At 45.4% G+C, this 20652-nt stretch overlaps 1 protein-coding gene across 1 annotated transcript in view; it reads right to left on the reverse strand.

Moving 5' to 3' along the window:
• Window positions 1-1725: 1725 nt before the first annotated feature.
• Window positions 1726-20652, reverse strand: part of VSTM5 (V-set and transmembrane domain containing 5) — a gene marked incomplete at its 5' end in the record, with an annotated part of 28797 nt that continues 9870 nt past the window's right edge. Inside the window, 3 exons of the mRNA XM_079929701.1 lie at window positions 1726-2279; window positions 2410-2550; window positions 2662-2988. Of these exons, the coding sequence (XP_079785827.1) occupies window positions 2236-2279; window positions 2410-2550; window positions 2662-2988 (512 nt within the window). The 3' untranslated portion in view covers window positions 1726-2235. The remainder of the gene's footprint in view (window positions 2280-2409; window positions 2551-2661; window positions 2989-20652) is intronic.

Consider the following 20652-nt stretch of genomic DNA (forward strand, 5'->3'; position numbering starts at 1 on the left):
ACACACAAAGGGCCAGAGCTTTGTTTGCAGGCTTTATTTCAGTCTTTAAAACTTTTTTTTTTTCCCTCCTCACAGCTTGAAACATAACTTATAGTTTAACATGTTCAGTGGCTAAACCTCTAGGATTTAACATTTTCTTTTTTTTTTAAATAGACAAAACCCCCAGGCTCAAGAATCAAGAACTTTCCACAGGAATATTCAAGATGGGGGGAGCTTAAAAGTGCAAAATAAAGACACGGAAAGCTGAGCGAATAAACTTCCATGAAGATTTGGGGCGGGGCGGGGCACAGATTTAATTTACATCTGGGTTTGTGCCTCTCGCTGGGTGTTCTTTTCCATTTCTCCTTTTATTCCAAAGATGACCACCCCTGACTTCTCATAAGCTGAGAGGTAGAGTTCTGGAAAGCAGGTAGTGTCAAGAGGACAGAGGCTCTAGCAGCTACCCAGATGCAGTCCGGTTTCCTGCTGATGGGTGTGCTGTGTGATAAAGGACGAAGAAATGATCAGATTATCCTTGACCCTCTCTGGCACCTATCCTGCTTCTTCCCGGCACTGGAGACCAGTATAAGAAACCCATCCTTCGTGGCATAGGTCTGGTTCCTCTGATTGCTGTCCAGGGAAAAGGGTGCAGGTGTGTGTGTTTACACACGTGTCCAGGAGGTGGCCTGAGGTGAGACCCTTCTGTGTGTCACATACTTAGGCTACAAATCGGTCGTGTAGATCAACTGCTCTCTCACCTTCTGAGTCAAGTAGTGCCTTTGGAGCTCTGCTCTAGATCACTGATAGCCCCAAAAGATCCCTTCCTGTAATCCCGGATTCAGTATTCAGGGAAAAAAAGCCTCATACTAACGTCTCCAGGTAACTTCTGGAAAAGATGTGGACATTGGGGACTTGAAGAGAGGGAGAAGAGAATGTTCTGGCTCTCCATGTTTGTGTGGGTAAATTTGCAGCTGAGGGCTGGGGACACAGCTACTAAGCTCAAATTCCACCAATAATCGGGATGGTACCTTTGATCTGTAGCTAAGAATGTTGGAGAGGGAAAAGAGAAAGGAAGATAAATTCACGCCTGCTTTAGAGCTTGCCGAAAGGAAGCTGGGATGGAGAAACTCAGGCAAACGCGGTGGCCAACAACTTCAGAGAATAACGACCAAGGCCGGCTGTGATCCAGTCCCCACTTTCACCTGGAGCCCCAATACCCCAGGGTATCTTACATTTTCCAGGACTCAACATAGTGCTTATTGCTTTCTAGGCTCTGGAAGAGTCCTCGTGCTTTCCTTCCGTTGCTCGGAGTGCTCTGTGCTACTGTGGGCCTCACTTGATACGCTGAGGGTGAGGTAGGTGAGGGTCAAGTGTTCCTCAGCCCAGTTGGCAGCAAGCAAGGCTCTGACTTGACAGGAAGTGTGAGTGGCTGAGGGGGACAGATTCGAAGCCCGCGCTGACTTTCCAGTTGTCCCTCCCACCGTGCAGGCCCAGCCTTCACACAGGTAGTGTCACCCAGCTTGTCAGGAGGCCATTTGGAAGCCAGACTCTGCCCATGGTGGAGATGAACTGTTCCTCACACTGGCCTACGCTGGGGCCGTAGAAGGGGAAAATCTAATGAACATTGGAGTAAGAGAGAACGAGAAAGATAATTTTCTCCCTATTCCTTGTTCCCAATGCTGGTCCCCGAAGAACAAATTAAACTCTTTTCCCTAAAGCTCCAGGCCACGGAGTGGGGGGTGGGGGGTCCTTCCCCTGCTCTGAGCAGGTGCTCTAATGCCTCAGCTCTCACAGTAGCTCCCACAGCAACGGGCTGGAGGAGGCCACAGGCAGAGAAGACCGGAGCACAGAGAGCTTGTTGTGGTGCTGGCTGCACACGTGATCCGGAAATACTCTGGCCTCTGGTACGGGGACCCCTCCAATGGCCATCACCCCGCCAGAGCAGAGCGTAGTGAGGAAGCAGCCAGGGCCTGCACGGGGTCACCGCGGATGCGTCCGCATGGCCCGGGAGCCGCGGCCAAGCACAGCTCTGGCTCAGAGCCTCCACCCCTCTCCTCTTTGAACTCCATGCCACTGGAACTGCCTTCATCCAATCCAGAGTCCAGCTCAGGCGGTCAACCTTGCCAACATCCAGCTGTCCCATCAGGAACCAGTGTGTGGCACAAGAGGCTCGGGGTGGACTGGCCGTGTTTGCTCCTTTCGTTGGGAGATAACGTTTTCCTCTTGAGGTAAGAATGTAACTGGGCCCAGCCTTGGCTAACACTCCACATCTTGCAGCTCGATCTCCTCCGTTGCGCTTTCTGCAAAGCAAAAGACACATCCATGAGTTGCCAATCGGCCGGGGGTGGTTTCTTGGTGAGAACAAGATGACAAGGGCCACCTTTGGCCATCCAAGCCATGAATCGATTATCACAAGGCCCAGAGAATTACCTTTGAGCTTGTGTCTTCTCTTCCTCTGGAATTTATACGCACACTTATTACAAACCCACATGAGGCTGATTAACACTGCAGCCACGGCAGCGAGAAGAACAAGGAAGACAGCGACAAAGTGGAGGTCTTCATAGAGGATCTCTACGGGGCGGGGGGAGGGGAGGGGGAGATAACGTCTCTTTTAATATCGTGAAGTCGGCCTCCGCACACTCACAGTTCTGAGAGGCGCCGGGGCCCCTGGGGGTGTCTTACCCGACACGTGCAGCACGATGGTGCCAAACTGACTGCTCCCCAGGCGCTCGGTCACCGTGATGACGTAGTAGCCGGAATCCCTCACACCCACACTGAAGAGCTGGATGGAGCCGTTGTCGAAGGTGCAGACCCTGTCCTTGTGGCTTTGGGAGATGTTGGCCTGAGTCCCTGGCTTCCACTCCACGATCTTCTGCACTCCCCAGTTGGACGTATACTTCCATTCGATAGTGGGGATGCCGTGGCAGGAGTATGCAACCGACAGCAGGATGTCCTCTTCCACCGTGGCATTGATGGCTGCCTGGGGAATGTACAGGGACACGCCCTGACCTGCGGGATGGAGTGCTAGACTTGGCACCACTCACATGGACTCACAGTGGAGTGAACTTCTGTAACACATTCATTTATTTAGCACGCATTTACTGAGTGCCTGTCACATGCCAGGCTCTCTTCTAGGTTCCAATGCTGATGCTACAATGGTGAATGTCATGGACTGAATGTTTGTATCCCCCCCCCATTTTCTATGTTGAAGCCCTAACCCCCCAGTGTGGCTGTATTTGGAGATGGGTCTCTAAGGAAGTAATTAGGGTTAAATGACGTCATAAGGGTGGGGCCCTGCTCCAGTTGGATGTCTTTTTTTTTTTCCTGCCCTGCCGAATGGCATGCGGGATCTTAGTTCCTCAACCAGGGATCAAACCTGAGTCCCCTTCATTGGAAGCGCGGAGTCTTAACCACTGGACAGCCAGGGAAGTTCCCTGGATTGGTGTCTTCATAAGAAAAGTCTCTCTCTCTCTCATTCTCTCTCCATGGGCTCATATGGAGAAAGGACCATTTGAGGTCACAGTGAGAAAGCAGCTGTCTACAAGCCAGGAAGAGAGTTCTCGTCGGAAACCAAACCCTGCCAGAACCTTGATCTTGGACTTTCCAGCCCCCAAACTGTGCGAAAATAAATTTCTGTTGCTTAAGGCCCCCAGTCTGTGGTATTTTGTTATGGCAGCCCAAGCTAGGACAGTGAACAAAACACATGGTTACTATTCACTCTTCCCTAGAGTTTCCATTGTATAAGGGAGACACACAAGGGTTAAATAAACACATGAGATCATTTTAGATAACAACTGCTTTAAAGATAATAAAATAGGGTACTAGTGGCAGGTGGGGATGGAGGTGGTACACAGCATGAGACAGGATGGTCAGAGAGGACCTCGCTGAGGAAATGAACCGGGACCCAAACGACAGGGAGGTCGAGGAGGTAGCCACGCGAAGACACACGCTTCAGGCAGAGGGAACAACTACAGAGAGTGAGGTGAGAGTGAACTGGTATGTCTGAGGGACAGAAAGAAGGCCAAAACGCGGGATGCAGGGAGCCATGGGGCGAGTTCAGGAGACAAGGCTGGAGAGCTAGGCAGGACTTGGGTCAAGACGTAAGAGTCAGGGGTGGGTTTTACTCAAGGGCGATGGGAAGCCATAGGAAGGCTTAGGTGGGAAGGTGACATTCTCCATTAAGCTTGAGAAAGTCCGCTGTGGAGAGCATCTGGGGGTGAGGGGGCCACAGTGGAGGCAGTAAGAACAGTCAGGTGGCTGCCGCAGAGACTAGATAGGAGATGGAGACATAGCCTTGGAGACAGTGAAAGGTGGTCTGATTTAGGATGCATTTGGAAGTAAAGATGACAGAACGTGCTGATAACTAGCTGTGGCAGTGGGCGAGGCAAAGAGGCATGAAGCCGAGATTTCTGCACGAGTGTGTAGATGAACAGTAGAGCCACTGGCTAAGATAATATATGTCATGAAATATTTTATTAAGTAGGTACCATGCACAGGCCCTGCGCCAACTGCTTTACACACGCCACGTCATTAAAGTGTCACACAACCCACTACAATTCCATCAAGGATATAAGAAACTTCAGTGTCAACAGGGTTAAGTAGCTTGTCCAGGTTGACTCTGCAAGGCTGAGATCCACACAAGGGCTGCTGACTCCAAGGGTCAGATATTTAACCTCTATGCTCAAGTCAAAGGTCAGTGGTTGGCAGTTAAGGGTACAGAATGTGACAGATTCCCTCCACCTCCACCCTCCCCACACAGAGAACCGTCAGGGCTGGCTGGAGACTGGATAGTGAATAGGGCAGGATTCAAGCTGGAGCCCATGCCTCTGTTTCCACTTCTACTTCCTGTTTAGCCCCTCACCCTTTGGGTGCCCAGTTGCCCCTGGGCCCCTGCTGTGTGGCTCCAGGTAACCATGCCTGTTACTTTTCCAGACTTTTCTCATTGTCCTCTCCCATCCCCAGGATATCCCATTACCATCCCTCTCCTAATGCTCGGCTAAGTGGCTGGAGATAATCCGATAAGTTCCATGCTGAAAAACTGGGAGGTAATAATGGCTTTCAAGAGTTATAGCTGCCAGAACTTCCCTGGTGGTCCAATGGTTAAGACTCTGCCTTGCAATGCAGGGGACACAGGTTCAATCCCTGGTCGGGGAACTAAGGTCCATATGCCATGGGGCAACTAAGCCTGTGCGCCACAACTACCGAGCCCACTCACTCTGGAGCCCACACGTCACAACTAGACAGCCCGTGTGCCGCAACTGCTGAGCCTGCACAGCACAACTAGAGAGAAGCCTGTGCGCCTCAACGAAAGATTCTGAATGCCGCAATGAAGATCCCGCATGCTGCAGCTAAGAACCGTCACAGCCAAAAAAAAAAAAAAAAAAAAAATTACAGCTGCCACATAACAGAAAAATATTTTGTCCCCAACCCTATTTTAAAAAATGTTAAACTCACAGAAAGATTGAAAGCCAAGTACAATTAACATCTATATACCCTCTCCTAAACTCACCAATTATTAACATTTTGTCACATTTGCTTTTTCTCTCTCTCTCTCTCAGGTAAAAAACAGAGGTCAAGTTCCAGGTCAGCTCTTGGAGGGCAGGAATTAGGTACTTTCTTCATCTCAGTGTTCCCTGTACCCAGCACAATGCCTGGCCAATAAACGTTTGTTGAATGAATAAGTGAATGACTAATTATAGCAGCAAGAAGGTGAGCCGATCTGATAGAAATGTTGCTGCTTGGGTGGTTTGAAAAATTAGGCACATCTAAAAGCTTATACACACGTAGCAAAGAGAACTGTAATTTACTTAAGGCTTTATGTGTCCATTGCTTTATTATCTATTTATTATGTATTTTAAAATCCTTCTCTTTTATTTTTTACAGGAGTCAGCAACATGCCCATGTAGCTAGGAAATGGCAAAGGTGGGATTTGCATGCAGTTCTGTCTGTTTCAAAACCCACAGTTTTTCCACTCTACTTGGTGACTACTGATCTATCATCTATTTATCTATATTTTCTGATTTCCCTGACCTCACATATGAGCAGCTGGGATTATGATTACCGTCAGATTTGGAAAACCATACTTAGAACTAATGACAAATCTCGATCATCAACTATTTGTATTACATGTACATCCTGTGTTAACCGTGTTAGTCAAGGTTACTGACAGACCAGTCTCCTGGGAGACTAGCAGCCCTTTTAATAGCCTTAGGGACCTCCATTTTGAGCCTTTCAGTTATCTTGTCCCAAGAAATGGCAAAACTGAAAAAAAAAATAACATGCCCAAGTTTCTCAGATGCTGACACAGCTGGAAGCTGGCCAACTGGTCCTTGTTAGCTTCTATATTTTCTTTTGACTAGAAAACCCTCTTCCTAATCTGACAAATTAATCAGGCATTTAACTAGGTTTTAGGCACAAAGAGTTCCTCTTCTTCCTGACACATAGAAGTTGGAATAAATGGTCTGTGGCAAAGATGGAACATGAACAGTTCCAAGAGTTTAAAGGCAAACTGCTTGTCAACTGTTTAAAAAGTTGAATTAATGAGTAACCACTCCTGCACCTCATGCTAAAATCATTCCCGAACAAGTCCAGAGAAACTTAGTGGCTAGGCCAATAGTCAGACCTGGCTCAAGTGTTCTACTCAAGGAGGTTGGTGCAATAAATTAGATTTTACGTGTACAATGGATGCCAGGCGGCCATGAACAAGAATGAACTTTGTGCAGACAAGGGAAGATGTCTATGACATGTTACTCAGTTAAAAAATAAATTTATAGAGCTTCCCTGGTGGCGCAGTGGTTGAGAGTCCGCCTGCCGATGCAGAGGACACGGGTTCGTGCCCCGGTCCGGGAGGATCCCACATGCCGCGGAGCGGCTGTGCCCGTGAGCCATGGCCGCTGAGCCTGCACGTCCGGAGCCTGTGCTCCGCAACGGGAGAGGCCACAACAGTGAGAGGCCCGCGTACCGCAAAAAAAAATAAAAATAAAAAAAATAAAACAATATGCTATGATCTTACTTACATTTGTGTAACTATGTGCTAATATGTATATATTTAGTATGGAAAAGTGTTGGAGTAATATATGCTATATTAACAGGGATTATCCGTTAGAGATTGGACGGCACCAGAAATTTTCCAAGTTATACATTTATATCATTTTGCATTTTCACATTGATTACATTGATAATAAAACAATGTTTTAAAAATCATTTAAAGTTCTCCTGATTAGACCAAGATATCTGGTGAGCAAAGTTTAAAGTTTAAAAGTTTACCTTGCTTTTCATCTTTACTTGAATTCTATGTGGAGAGAAGAGAAAAACTAAATTCTACCAATTTCCCAGAAAGATGTAAATGCTTCCTTTAAGGAAGAGGTCACGTAACTGAAGACATTAGTAGGGCAGAAGTCACTGGAACCTGAACCAAAGGGCTTCTGGAAAGCCTGATTTCCTAGAGCTGGTGACACCCCTTGGGAACTAATCAAAGAGAAAGTACCAGGCAGGTGAAGCCAGCTACTGAGCAACAGGCTGGAATCTAATACTCTAATCTAACCTAAAAGGAGTAATCCTTACTCCTTTTCTTACAAGTAAATTACAGAGGTAGCATTTTGCTGCTTTTAAAAATGTATTATTTAAGAAGGATATATCTCCTGAAATCACAATAAAGGTTAATACTGTTCATACCACAATTTGGGGGGACAACAGCATCAATTAAAGGGGAGACAGATATTGCCTGCCATGGAGGATACACCTTAATCAAGACAACTCATTTTTAAAAATTAATTAATTTATTATTATTATTTTTTTTTGGTTGCGTTGGGTCTTCGTTGCTGCGCGGGCTTTCTCTAGTTGCGGCGAGCAGGGGCTACTCTTTGTTGCGGTGCGCGGGCTTCTCATTGCGGTGGCTTCTCTTGTTGCGAAGCACGGGCTCTAGGTGCGCAGGCTTCAGTAGTAGTGGCGCACGGGCTTAGTTGCTCCGCGGCATGTGGGATCTTCCCCGACCAGGGCTCGAACCCGTGTCCCCTGCATTGGCAGGCAGATTCTTCACCACTGCGTCACCTGGGAAGTCCCAGGACAACTCATTTTCATCTCACTTATCTGGAAAGCCACTTATCCAGCCAGTGTGATCATCAGATGAGAACCAGGAAACAAGCACCATCGTCAGTCATCAGCATCCTTATCGAGACCGTAGGCAACTAAACTAGAAGTCAGAAAGCCTAGTTTAGGGGTCCTAATTCAGACGTACTGGAGCAGGTTGGTGAAGTGATGAGTCACATCACAAAAGGGTTATTCCAGGTGCGGTGAGGTGCGGTGGAGATATCTGATGTGGGAAGATCCACACAGGTTCACCCTGGGGACCTCTTAGCTGTCGAGACCTAGAGACGGCGCCTTCACTGCTGAGAGCCCCGGATTCCTCCGCGGTGGAATGAGGACTGGGAAACCTCAGGAGGAGGGCTGTGAGGATGAGGGGACACAACACATGTAAGGCCCAGCGGGGCTGAGCACAAGGTACCCGTCCAGGAGCTGCAGTCCCCACTGCTCACCCCTCTCTGTCAGTGTGTCACCAACCTCAGGTGACCAACCCTCATGGTTTGCCCAGGGCTGAGAGTCTTCCCAGGATTCAAGAGTTTCAGTGCTAAAATCAGGACAGTCATGGGCAAAACAGGACAGCTGGTCACCCCATCTGAGACTCAAAGAAACGTTGAAGAGCAAAGAGAAAACGCTAAGGTAGACAACAGCTGATTTCTGAGGCACCCAAGGGGGCTCCACAGTGGGGGTGTAGAGACAGCCAGCTCTGGGTAGACAGAGAGGACAAAAGCCCTTCTTCCCTTAACCCTTTGCCTTCCGAAGACATCTCGCTTGAGTCAGCAATCTCACCGCATCCCCTTTTTAGTGGGGACCGCCCACCAGTGATTGAGCCCAGCCCCACACTCGCCACGCTTCCTCCATGGCAGGGCACAGGCTCGTGGGCACTGGCCTGGTGAAGAGTATATCATCACCCCCGTTTTAGAGAGGAGCAAGGTCAAGCCACTGAGGTTAGGTAGTTGGTGCAATGTCACAGTAAGTGGCTGAGTAGAGATGGAAATCAGGGTATTCTTCAACTGTCCCGATAATAAGCCAGGATGTTTGCAGGAGCTGGGGAATGGGGAAGACATTACAGTTGAGGCTTGAAGAATAAGATTTTTTTTTTTTTTTTTTTTTTTTGCGGTACGCGGGCCTCTTACTGTTGTGGCCTCTCCCGTTGCGGAGCACAGGCTCCGGACGCGCAGGCTCAGCGGCCATGGCTCACGGGCCCAGCCGCTCTGTGGCATGTGGGATCTTCCCAGACCGGGGCACGAACCCGTGTCCCCTGCATCAGCAGGCGGACTCTCAACCACTGCGCCACCAGAGAAGCCTGAAGAATAAGATTTTGAAAGGGAGGAAGGGCAATCCCAGCTAAGAAAAAAATGAGCCCACCTAGAGGAGCATGATGGATCCTCATGTTTGGGACCTGGTGAGTAAGAAATAAAGATGGGCTATACCATGAGGAATCTGTCACAGGCTGGGGATCAACCGAAGGAATTATCTGCGGGCAGTGAGGCCCTAGGATGGCATTCAAGTAGAAGCATGGCATGCTCTAAACTGGGCTTCAGGAAGGGCAATCTGGCAGCAGAATTCACAGTTTTATCATCTACACACCTCACCTGCACGGTCCTGGGCTCACCGCATGTGCTTGTCCTATGCACCTTCAGGAGAGCTCATGGCTGGAGCCCAAACAGGTGGGAACAGCCTAAGGTGCTGAGTGTGGCCAGACCTGGGCCAGTCTCTGGCCTGGACTGGGGAGACGGGGTGGTGGGAGCAGCAGGAAGCACACAGGTGCGTGGCAGATCTGCCCTAGACTGTGAGATCTTTGCTGGGAGAACTCGTTTCCGATTCATCTCAGAAACACCAGTGTCCAGCACAGGTCTGGCACTTCATAGGTGCTCACAATATGCTTGTATGAAAGAATGAATAAAGAACAAACAGGGCTTCCCTGGTGGCGCAGTGGTTGAGAACCTACCTGCCAATGCAGGGGACGTGGGTTCGAGCCCTGGTCTGGGAAGATCCCACATGCCGCGGAGCAACTAGCCCCGTGAGCCACAATTACTGAGCCTGTGCGTCTGGAGCCTGTGCTCCGCAACAAGAGAGGCCGCGATAGTGAGAGGCCCGTGTACCGCGATGAGGAGTGGCCCCTGCTTGCCGCAACTAGAGAAAGCCCTCGCACAGAAACGAAGACCCAACACAGCCATAAATAAATAAATAAATAAATAAATAAATAAATAAATAAATAAATAAATTTTAAAAAAGGCAAAATTCCTTTAATAAATAAAATAAACAAATATGTATGTCCTGCCTGTTGAACTGCTGCCCATTTGGAGAGATCAGGAAAGTAAGGGGTTGGATCTGTATTGCGTTGAGGGGGCAACAGGTCTGGCTGAGGGAGAGCTGGCAAGACCCCTTTCCCAGCCCCAAGTTTGCTGAGAGTCAAATAGCTAGGAGGAGAAATGGGATGGTTTTAAGCTGCAACTAATATATCCATGTCCCTGCCTAACTTCTGCCATTCCTGAAACAAGCGAGCCTGGAATTTCAGACACACAGCTTCATGAGGGGCCAACACAGAAACCCCAAATAATGGCTTTCAGGTTTAGATGCCATGACTAGTGTTGATGACCGACACTTGCATACAATTTACAGGGTACCTGTCTCTCCTGTTAGCTCAGGTAGTAATTCCCCCTCTTGGTGCCTGGTTACTCAGAGATCAAAGAGCTCAGCTCCTCCCTGAGGGAGCTCCTCCCCCTCCCCCATATTGCCATATAATGGCCTTGGGAAGTCACCCAGATATCAGCCAAACCCAAACAAAATGGACAGATGCAGGTTTAGATCGAGGCTGGCAGGCTGCTTTCCTTCATCGGGTTCCTGTACTTGTACCCCAACCAGAAAAATCACTCCAAAATAGCAAGAGACACCGTTTCTACTGGTAACCCTTGTTAAGTACTAGCTGTCATACGTATTTATCACAGCTCAGTGAAACCCGGGCTGGGAAAGCTGAATGACTTGGCTGCTATCAGACAGGGAACAATGAGAAAGTTTGATAACATTATGTTGCCACGAGTGTGCAGAAGTTATACCCAATCATTACCGTGGGGATTATAAATGGGTATATTCTGCTTGAAGGGCAACATGTTGAAACCTATAGAAATATTAAATAGCACATACCTCTTGACCTAGAAATGCTACTTTTAGGAACTTATCCTACAAGTAATAAGGGCACATAGATGCAAAGTTATAAGTGTACATATTGTCACTGAAGCACAGCATAGTCAATTGCAGTAGCAAAAGACTGGTGACGACCTATGTGTTCATAGGTAAAGGAAAGCTGTTTCTTACTCCACAAGGAACACTTCTGACACTTACTACCTGAAGCTAGTGCAGACTCCACAGGTTAAGGGCTCAGTCTCACAAGACTGCTCCCCATTTCAGACACCAATCACAAGTCCAGGCTTCCTATACTTCTGACCAACTGGGTATAAATTGGAGGTTCCCATGACACCCTCTTCAGGTTTGATAATTTGCTAGAACAGTTCACAGAACTCAGGAAAGCACTTTACTTACTATGAGCACTTTATTATAAGGGATACAACTCAGGAACAGCCACATGGAAGAGATGCCACAGGGCAAGGTATGTTGGAAGGAGCGTGGAGCCCCCATGTCCTCTTGGGCCACACTGCCCTCCCAACACCTCCATGTGTTCAGCAGCCCAGAAGCTCTCCCAACTCCCTTCAGTTAGGGTTTTTTGGGGAGATCCCATGACATAGGCATGATTAAATCATTGGCAATTGGTGATTAACTCAATCCCCAGCCCTTCTCCCTTCCTGGGATGGGGCTAAAATTACAACTTTCTAATCACATGGTTGGTTTCTCTGCAAACGAGCCCTCATCTTCTAAGAGTCACATCATTAACAATCGAAAAAACACTCATTGGGCTTCCCTGGTGGCGCAGTGGTTGAGCGTCCGCCTGCCAATGCAGGGGACACGGGTTCGTGCCCCGGTCTGGGAAGATCCCACATGCCGCGGAGTGGCTGGGCCCGTGAGCCATGGCCACTGAGCCTGTGTGTCCGGAGCCTGTGCTCCTCAACGGGAGAGGCCACAACAGTGAGAGGCCCGTGTACTGCAAAAACAAAACCAAAAAACCCCCCAAAAAAACCCACTCATCACTCTGGAGAATCCAAGGGTCTTAGAAGCTTATGTGTCTGGAACCAGGGACTAAGACCAAATATTATAACAAAAGATGGTCCTATCGCTGCTATCACCCAGGAAATTACTAGGTTTTTTAGGAGCTCTGTGTCAGGAATCAGGAGCAGAGATCAAATATATATCTCTTATTAAGTCAGAACTGGTTAAATAAATTATCAATATTCACACTTGGGAATACTACAGCGGCACTTTTAAAATGAGGTAGATCTATATGCATTGATATTAGATGATCTCAAAAATAATGAAAAAGCACAGAGCGGAACAGTGTGCAGAGACTGTTTCCATTTGAATAAACTAATGATATGTATATATGCGTGTGCGCACACACACAGAGATCTGCACATTTAACCATAAAATGCACAGAACATCTCCCAAAGGGTATTCTAAAAATCAGGTGCCATGGTTGTCTTTGGGGAGGGGACTGTGTGTCTGGGGTGGAAGAAAGCTTTACATTTCATTTTATATCCTTTTGATCAGTTAGAATATTTTAGTGAGTTTTGAATTACTTAAAGGAAAACAACAAATAAAATGAATGCCAAGACTGGGTCAGAGTCCCAGATTTTTCACATTTGATAATGTTAGTAATTCACATATACACAATTGACAAAGTACTTCACAGGCACTAGCTCAACCTGTGAGACAGGCAGGGGACTGGGGTTAAGGACCCATGCTTTTTGCTTCACAGGTACTTACTTATTTGATCACTAAATATATGCACCCAACATAGGAGCACCTAAATACATAAAACAAATATTAACAGACATAAAGGCATAAATTGACAGTACCACAATAAGAGTAGGGGACTTTAACACCCCACTACATCAATGGACAGATCATCCAGACAGAAAATCAATAAGGAAATACTGGCCTTAAATGACACATTAGACCAGAGGCACTTAATAGATATATAAAGAATATTCCACCCCAAAGTATCAGAATACACATTCTTTTTAAGTGCACATGGAACATTCTCCAGGATAGATCACATGCTAGGCCACAAAACAAGTCTCAGTAAATTTAAGAAAAGTGAAATCATATCAACCATCTTTTCTGGCTACAATGCTATGAGACTAGAAATCAACTATAAGGGAAAAACACTGCAAAAACCACGAAAACATGGAGGCTAAGCAATGTGCTATGAAACAAACAATGGGTCAGTAAAGAAATCAAAGAAGAAATAAAAAAAATACTTGGAGACAAAGAAAACACAGTGATCCAAAATCTATGGGTTGCAGCAAAGGCAGTTCTAAGAGGGAAGTTTATAGCAATACAAACTTACCTCAGGAAACAAACAAAACAAAACTCAAATAACAACCTAACCTTATACCTAAAGGAACTAGAAAAAGAAGAACAACAAAAAAACCAAAATTAGAAGGAAAGAAATCATAAAGATCAGAGCAGAAATAAATAGAGATTTAAAAAAATAGAAAAAAATCAATGAAACTAAGAGCTGGTTCTTTGAAAAGATAAACAAAATTGATAAACCATTAGATAGACTCATCAAGAAAAAAACAGAAAGGGCCCAAATCAATAAGGTCAGAAATGAAAAAGAAGTTACAATTGACACTACAGAAATACAAAGGCTCATAAGAGATTACTACTAATAACTTTATACCAATAAAATGGACAACCTAGAAGAAATGGACAAATTCTTAGAAACGTACAATCTCCCAAGACTGAAGCAAGAAGAAATATATCCACAGAGTAATTAACAGTAATGAAGTTGAATCAGTAATTTTAAAAACTCCCAACAAACAAAATTCCAGGATCAGATGGCTTCACAGGTGAGTTCTGCCACACATTTAGAGAAGAATTAACACCTATCCTTCTGAAACTATTCCAAAAAATTGCAGATGAAGGAACTCTTCCAAACTCATCTACTAGGCTAGCATCACCCTGATACCAAAACCAGGCAAAGATATCACAAAAAAAGAAAACACAGGCCAATATCACTGATGAACATAGAGGTAAAATCCTCAACAAAATACTAGCAAACAGGGGCTTCCCTGGTGGCACAGTGGTGAAGAATCCACCTGCCAATGCAGGGGACATGGGTTTGAGCCCTGGTCCAGGAAGATCCCACAAGCCACAGAGCAACTAAGTCCATGTGTCACAACTACTGAGCCTGCACTCTACAGCCCATGAGCCACAGCTACTGAAGACTGCACACCTACAGCCCGGGCTCCTCAACAAGAGAAGCCACCACAATGAGAAGCCTGCACACCACAACAAAGAGTAGCTCCCGCTTGCCGCAACTGGAGAAGGCCCGCATGCAGCAATGAAGACCCAACGCAGCCAAAAAAATAAAAATAAATAAATTTTTAAAAATACTAGCAAACCGAATCCAACAATACATTAAAACAATCATACACCGTGATCAAGTGTGATTTATACCAGGGATGCAAGAACAGTTCAACATTAGAAAATCAATATGATATGTCACATTAATAAACTGAAGAATAAAAACCATATGCTTATCTCAACAGATGCAGAAAAAGCTTTTGACAAAATTCAACATCCATTTATTATAAAACTCCAGAAAGTGGGCATAGAGGGAACATACCTCAACAAAATAAAGGTCATATATAACGAACCTACAGCTAACATCATAGTCAATGGTGAAAAGCTAAAAGCATTTCCTCTAAGATCAGGAACAAGACAAGGATTCCCACTCTTGCCACGTTTATTCAACATAGTATTGTAAGTCCTAGCAACAGCAATCAGAGAAGAAAAAGAAATAAAAGGCATCCAAATTGGAAAGGAAGAAATAAAATTGTCACTGCTTGCATGATACTATGCATGATAATATACAAAGAAAATCCTAAAGATACCAGCAAAAACCTATAAAGCTCATTAATTAATTTGGTAAAGTTGCAGGATACAAAATTAATATACAGAAATCTATTGCATTTCTATACACTAAAACAAACTATCCGGTAGAAAAATTAAGGAAACAATCCCATTTGCCATCACATCAAAAAGAATAAAATACCTAGGAATAAACCTACCTAAGGAGGTAAAACATCTGTACTCAGAAAACTATAAGACACTGTTGTCTTCAATGAAACTGAAGACAACCCAAACAGAGGGGAAGATATACCATGGTAAGATGGATTGAAAGAATTAATACTGTTAAAATGTCCAAAGTAGCTAAGGTTATCTACAGATTCAATGCATCCCTATCAAAACAATGGCAATTTTCTCAGAACTATAACAAATAATTTTAAAATTTGTATGGAAATACAAAAGACCCCAAATAGCCAAAACAATCTTGAGAAAGAAGAACAAAACTGGAGGTATCATGCTCCCTGACTTCAGACTATACTACAAAGCTACAGTAATCAAAACAGCGTTGTACTGGCACAAAAACAGACGCAAAGATGAATGGAACTGAATAGAGAGCTCAGAAATAAACCCATGCACCTATGGTCAATTAATCTATGATAAAGGAGGCAAGTATACACAGTGGAGGAAAGACAGTCTCTTCAATAAACGGTGCTGGGAAAACTGAACAGTTACATGTAAAAGAATGAAATCAGAACATTTTCTTACACCATACACAAAAATAAACTCAAAATGGATTAAAGACCTAAATGTAAGACCTGAAACTGTAAAACTCCTGGAAGAAAACATAGGCAGAACACTATTTGACATAAAACATAGCAAGATTTCTTTGATCTGTCTTCTTAGGTAAAAGAAACAAAAGCAAAAATAAACAAATAGGATCTAAGTAAACTTAATAGCTTTTGCACAGCAAAGGAAACCATTGACAAAAAAAAAAACAAACAAAAAACACACAAACACCTGAATGGGAGAAAATATTTGCAAATGATATAACCAATAAGGGGTTAATATTCAAAATATATAAACAGCTCATACAACTCACTATAAAAAAAACCCAAACAACCAAATTAAGAAATGGGCAGAAGACTTAAATAGACATTTTTCCAAAGAAGACACACAGAAGGCCAATAGGCCCATGAAAATATGCTCAACATGGCTAATCAGGGAAATGTAAATCAAAACCACAATGAGGACTTCCCTGGTGGCACAGTGGATAAGAATCCGCCTGCCGATGCAGGGGACACGGGTTTGAGCCCTGGTCTGGGAAGATCCCACATGCTGCGGAGCAACTAAGCCCATGCGCCACAACTACTGAGCCTGTGCTCTAGAGCCCATGAGCCACAACTACTGAGCCCACGTGCCACAACTACTGAAGCCCAGGTTCCTAGAGCCCATGCTCTGCAACAAGAGAAGCCTCCGCAATGAGAAGCTCACGCACTGCAACAAAGAGGAGCCCCCGCTCGCCGCAACTAGAGAAAGCCTGCGTGCAGCAACGAAGACCCAACGCAGACAAAAATAAATAAATTAATTAAAAGAAACAATAATACATAAATATAAATATATATATTAAAAAAAAACCCACAATGAGCTATCACCTCACACCTGTCAAATGGCCATCATCAAAAACTACAAATAACAAATGTTGGTGAGGATGTGGAGAAAAGGGAACTGTTGGACACTGTTGGCAGGAACATCAAGTGGTGCAGCCACTGTGGAAAACACTATGGAGGTTCCTCAAAAAACTAAAAATAGAACTACCATATGATCCAGAAATTTCACTCCTGGGTATATATCCAAAGAAAACAATAACAATAACTTGAAAAGGTTATATGCACCCAATGTTCATAGCAGCATTATTTATAATAGCCAAGATATGGAAGCAACCTAAGTGTCCATCAACAGATGAATGGATAAAGAAAATGTGGTGTAAATACATAGTTTATATTGAACATTAGCCCTAAAAAAGAATGAAATTTTGCCACTTGCAACAACATGGATGGACTTAGAGGGTATTATGCTCAGTGAAATAAGTCAGATAGAGAAAGACAAATACTGTATGGTATCACTTATAAGTGGAATCTAAAAAATAAAACTAGTGAATATAACAACACAGAAACACTCACAGATACAGAGAACAAACTAGTGGTTACCAGCGGGAAGAGGGAACGGGGAGGGGCAAAATAGGGGTAGGGGATTAAGAGATACAAAGTACTGTATATAAAATAAATAAGCTACAAGGATATATTGTACAGCACAGGGAATAGAGCCAATATTTTAAACTATAACTGGATTATAATCAATAAAATTTTTGAATGTTATATACCTGAAACTAATACTGTAAATCAACTATACTTCAGTTTAAAAAAAAGATAGTTGGTGATCAGAATGTTTTATAATCAAAATCTTATTAAGCCAGCAGTATATTTATTCATTAAAAAAAATGAGGAAACTGGGGCTGAGTCACACTCTAAGTGTCCAAATCCCTGACAAGTAGAAAATCAGAGCTGAGACTGGAACCCAACTCTCGTTTCACTGCTCCACAGCTGCCTCTAATAAGATAAGGCAATTTGAGTATAGAGGTGGAGTTTTTCACTTCTTTTATGTTTCCCAAAATAGCACATCACTCAGTGCTGGTAAGGACTTGGGAGACAGATGTGACAAGAAGCAAGAGTCTAGACCTGGGCTTTCCCATATGGTAGCTGCAAGCTGCAGTAGCTACCGAGCACTTGAAATTAGCTAGTCCGAATTGAGATGTGCTCTACATGTAAAATACACACCAGATTTTGAAGACTTGGTACTTAGCATGTTAAACAGAATGTAAAATATCTCATTAATAATTTTTTATATTGAATATATGTGTAGAAATAATATTTTAGACATATTGGGTAAAACCAAATATATTAAAATTAACTGTGCCTGTTTCTTTTTTAATGTGACCACTAGAAAATTTAGAATTCTATACATGTCTTGCATGTGTGGCTCACATTATATTTCTATTGGATACCATTGGTTTAAACCATCACTCCTCCACCCGCTTCAGGAAAATCCTCTTCCCTTGAGTTTGTTTCACCCTCTCGCCTCCTCGTCATTGTGAGTGCTCTGTTCCCCCAGTCTCCTCTTCACTCTTCAAACACGTTAGCAACTCTACTGCAAAGTATGGCGTCATCCTACATACCTCTGGCATTAGGAGATTCTCCTAATTCTATTCTCCTAACATCTACAAGAAGATGCTCCCTCTACCTCAGTCTCCAGTAGAGCAGGCTGCACTGACCACAACCTTCTCTCCTTCCTGTTTACTGTTCAACATCTCCCACTGGCCTCCTCAGTCCTTCCACTCCAACTCTCTCTACCTTTCCCAATCCATCATTCTCACATCCCTCCCTCTCCAGCCTGGGTTCCATAGCCCATCATGTCCCAAACACTCTTGCCAAGATTCTTCAAACTCCAGTGGCCTCTGTCTTTTAATCACATCTACTAGCAAAACCCTCACCCTGGATCAACAGCTCTTCACTTCCTCTCTGCCCAGACCTGAGACCTGAGCAGTCAGCAGGGCAGGAGAACATCCCACGACCAACACTCTCCGGAACAACAGCGCACACGGTTTCCGGTGCACATTCGAGAGGGCCCTCCGGACTGCCCATCTTAATGTATTGTTCACGTAAATTCACTCTTCCTTTCTCCCTGGTTATTATGTCCCTCCAATCTCTTTGACCTCCAAATTCCTCCTCATTCCCAGCAGATGACCTCGTCCTCCTGGGACACCACTGAGCACCGTCTCCTGCTTGCAACGCCCTGTGGCTCCCGGGCCACCACACTCACCCGATGTTCTCCTCAGCTCCTTTTCTGCCGGCAGAGAGGAAACGCCGCCCTTCTCCCCAGATGCCGGGAAGGCACACCTGCCTGTGGGGACAGAGGGTGGCAGAGGAGGGCAAGATGCCGGCTGTGGAAGCCCTGGAATCCGAAGACCCAGGTACTGTTTCAGCTGCGCCAGGCCCTAGCTGAACAACTGCGCAAATCCCCTCCCCTCTCTGAGCCACTATTTCCTCATTTGTAATTAAGGATTATCATGGCTTGGCTGTTAAAGATTCAATTAAAAAAAAAAAAAATGTAGGGCTTCCCTGGTGGCGCAGTGGTTGAGAGTCCGCCTGCCGATGCAGGGGACACGGGTTCGTGCCCCGGTCCGGGAAGATCCCACATGCCGTGGAGCGTCTGGGTCCTTGAGCCATGGCCACTGGGTCTGCGCGTCCGGAGCCTGTGCTCCGCAATGGGAGGGGCCGCAACAGTGAGAGACCCGCGTACCAAAAAAAAAAAAAAAAAAAAAAAAATGTAGGTGAGAGAGCTTGACGGCCAGGAACAATTCCAGGGGGCACAGGCCCTCCCTTCTCTGATTTTTCACCCAGACTCAATCCAGTCTCTCCCCATTCAACAAGCATTTGGGAAAGTAAGTCAAGGGGACTGACACTGATGGAGCACCAACCCGGAGTCACACACGCTACATGCAAATCCGTAATTAGCTCCTTTGGCATCTGATCAGCTCCACCCAATCTCTTCTCAGAGCCCCGCAGAGAAGGCCCGGCAAACCCACCTCCCCAGCCAGCAGACCGGACCAAGGGGAAACACCTGATCTAATCTAGTTATTGTCAATCTTTGAATATTAGACCATTTGGGGAAGCTTTTAAAAATCCTACCCTGGACTGTGAGTTTAGAATCTTTGGGGGTGAGACCAAAGCCTCTGTGATTTTTAAAATTCCCCACATGATTCTAGCGTACAGCCAAGACTGAAAACCACTGAACGAACCCGCACTAAGGCGTTAGCAGCTGAAGCCCAGACCCACTTCCTAGGGGCATTTAACAACACCTAAACCGAAGGAATGAAGGGCCATTGTGTGAAAAAGGAATGTTTGAGGCCCTTTCAGCAAGATATTTGGGGGAAATGGGCTCTTTCTGGCATCCCTCAAATTTTATTACATCTGGTCCTATTTCTAGAGATGCTTTTGGGTTAGGGAGGAAGAACGAGCGACCTAAGTATTTCCCTTTGCCTCCTCTACTCTCTGCAATGTTATAAGGCAATGGTTCTCAACATTTAGTTGCATCAGAATCACCTGGAGGGCTTACTGAAACAATTGCTGGGCCCCATCCCTAGTCTCTCATTCAGCAGCTCTGGGGTGAGGCCCCAGAGTTTGCATCGCTAACAAGTTCCTAGGTAATGCTGCTGCTGGTCCCAGGACAACGCCCTTAGAACTTTGGGCAAAGGGGGCACTGAGGATGCTGCTAGGATCCCTGAAAGCCGGCCCCTCCTCTCCTTCCCGAGTACAGTTCATACCACTTCTGCCAGCCAGGGGAAGAGCCTCTGCTGCAGAACTTCTCATCTTGGAGAAGGGAAGACTTGAGACACCCAATCATTGCCAGAACGAGGACCAGTGTGTAAAGATCGAAAGAAGATGGGTTCCGGTGAAGAGAACTGAGAGCGTGTGTGTATAACGCGTGCATTCATAGACCTGGAGTCAGGCAGACTTATCCTCAACGTTTAAGTCTGCCAATAACAGCTGTGTGATGTGGGGTAAA

The sequence above is a fragment of the Stenella coeruleoalba genome (genome assembly GCF_951394435.1).
Source record: "Stenella coeruleoalba genome assembly, chromosome: 8".
NCBI classification, from domain to species: domain Eukaryota; kingdom Metazoa; phylum Chordata; class Mammalia; order Artiodactyla; family Delphinidae; genus Stenella; species Stenella coeruleoalba.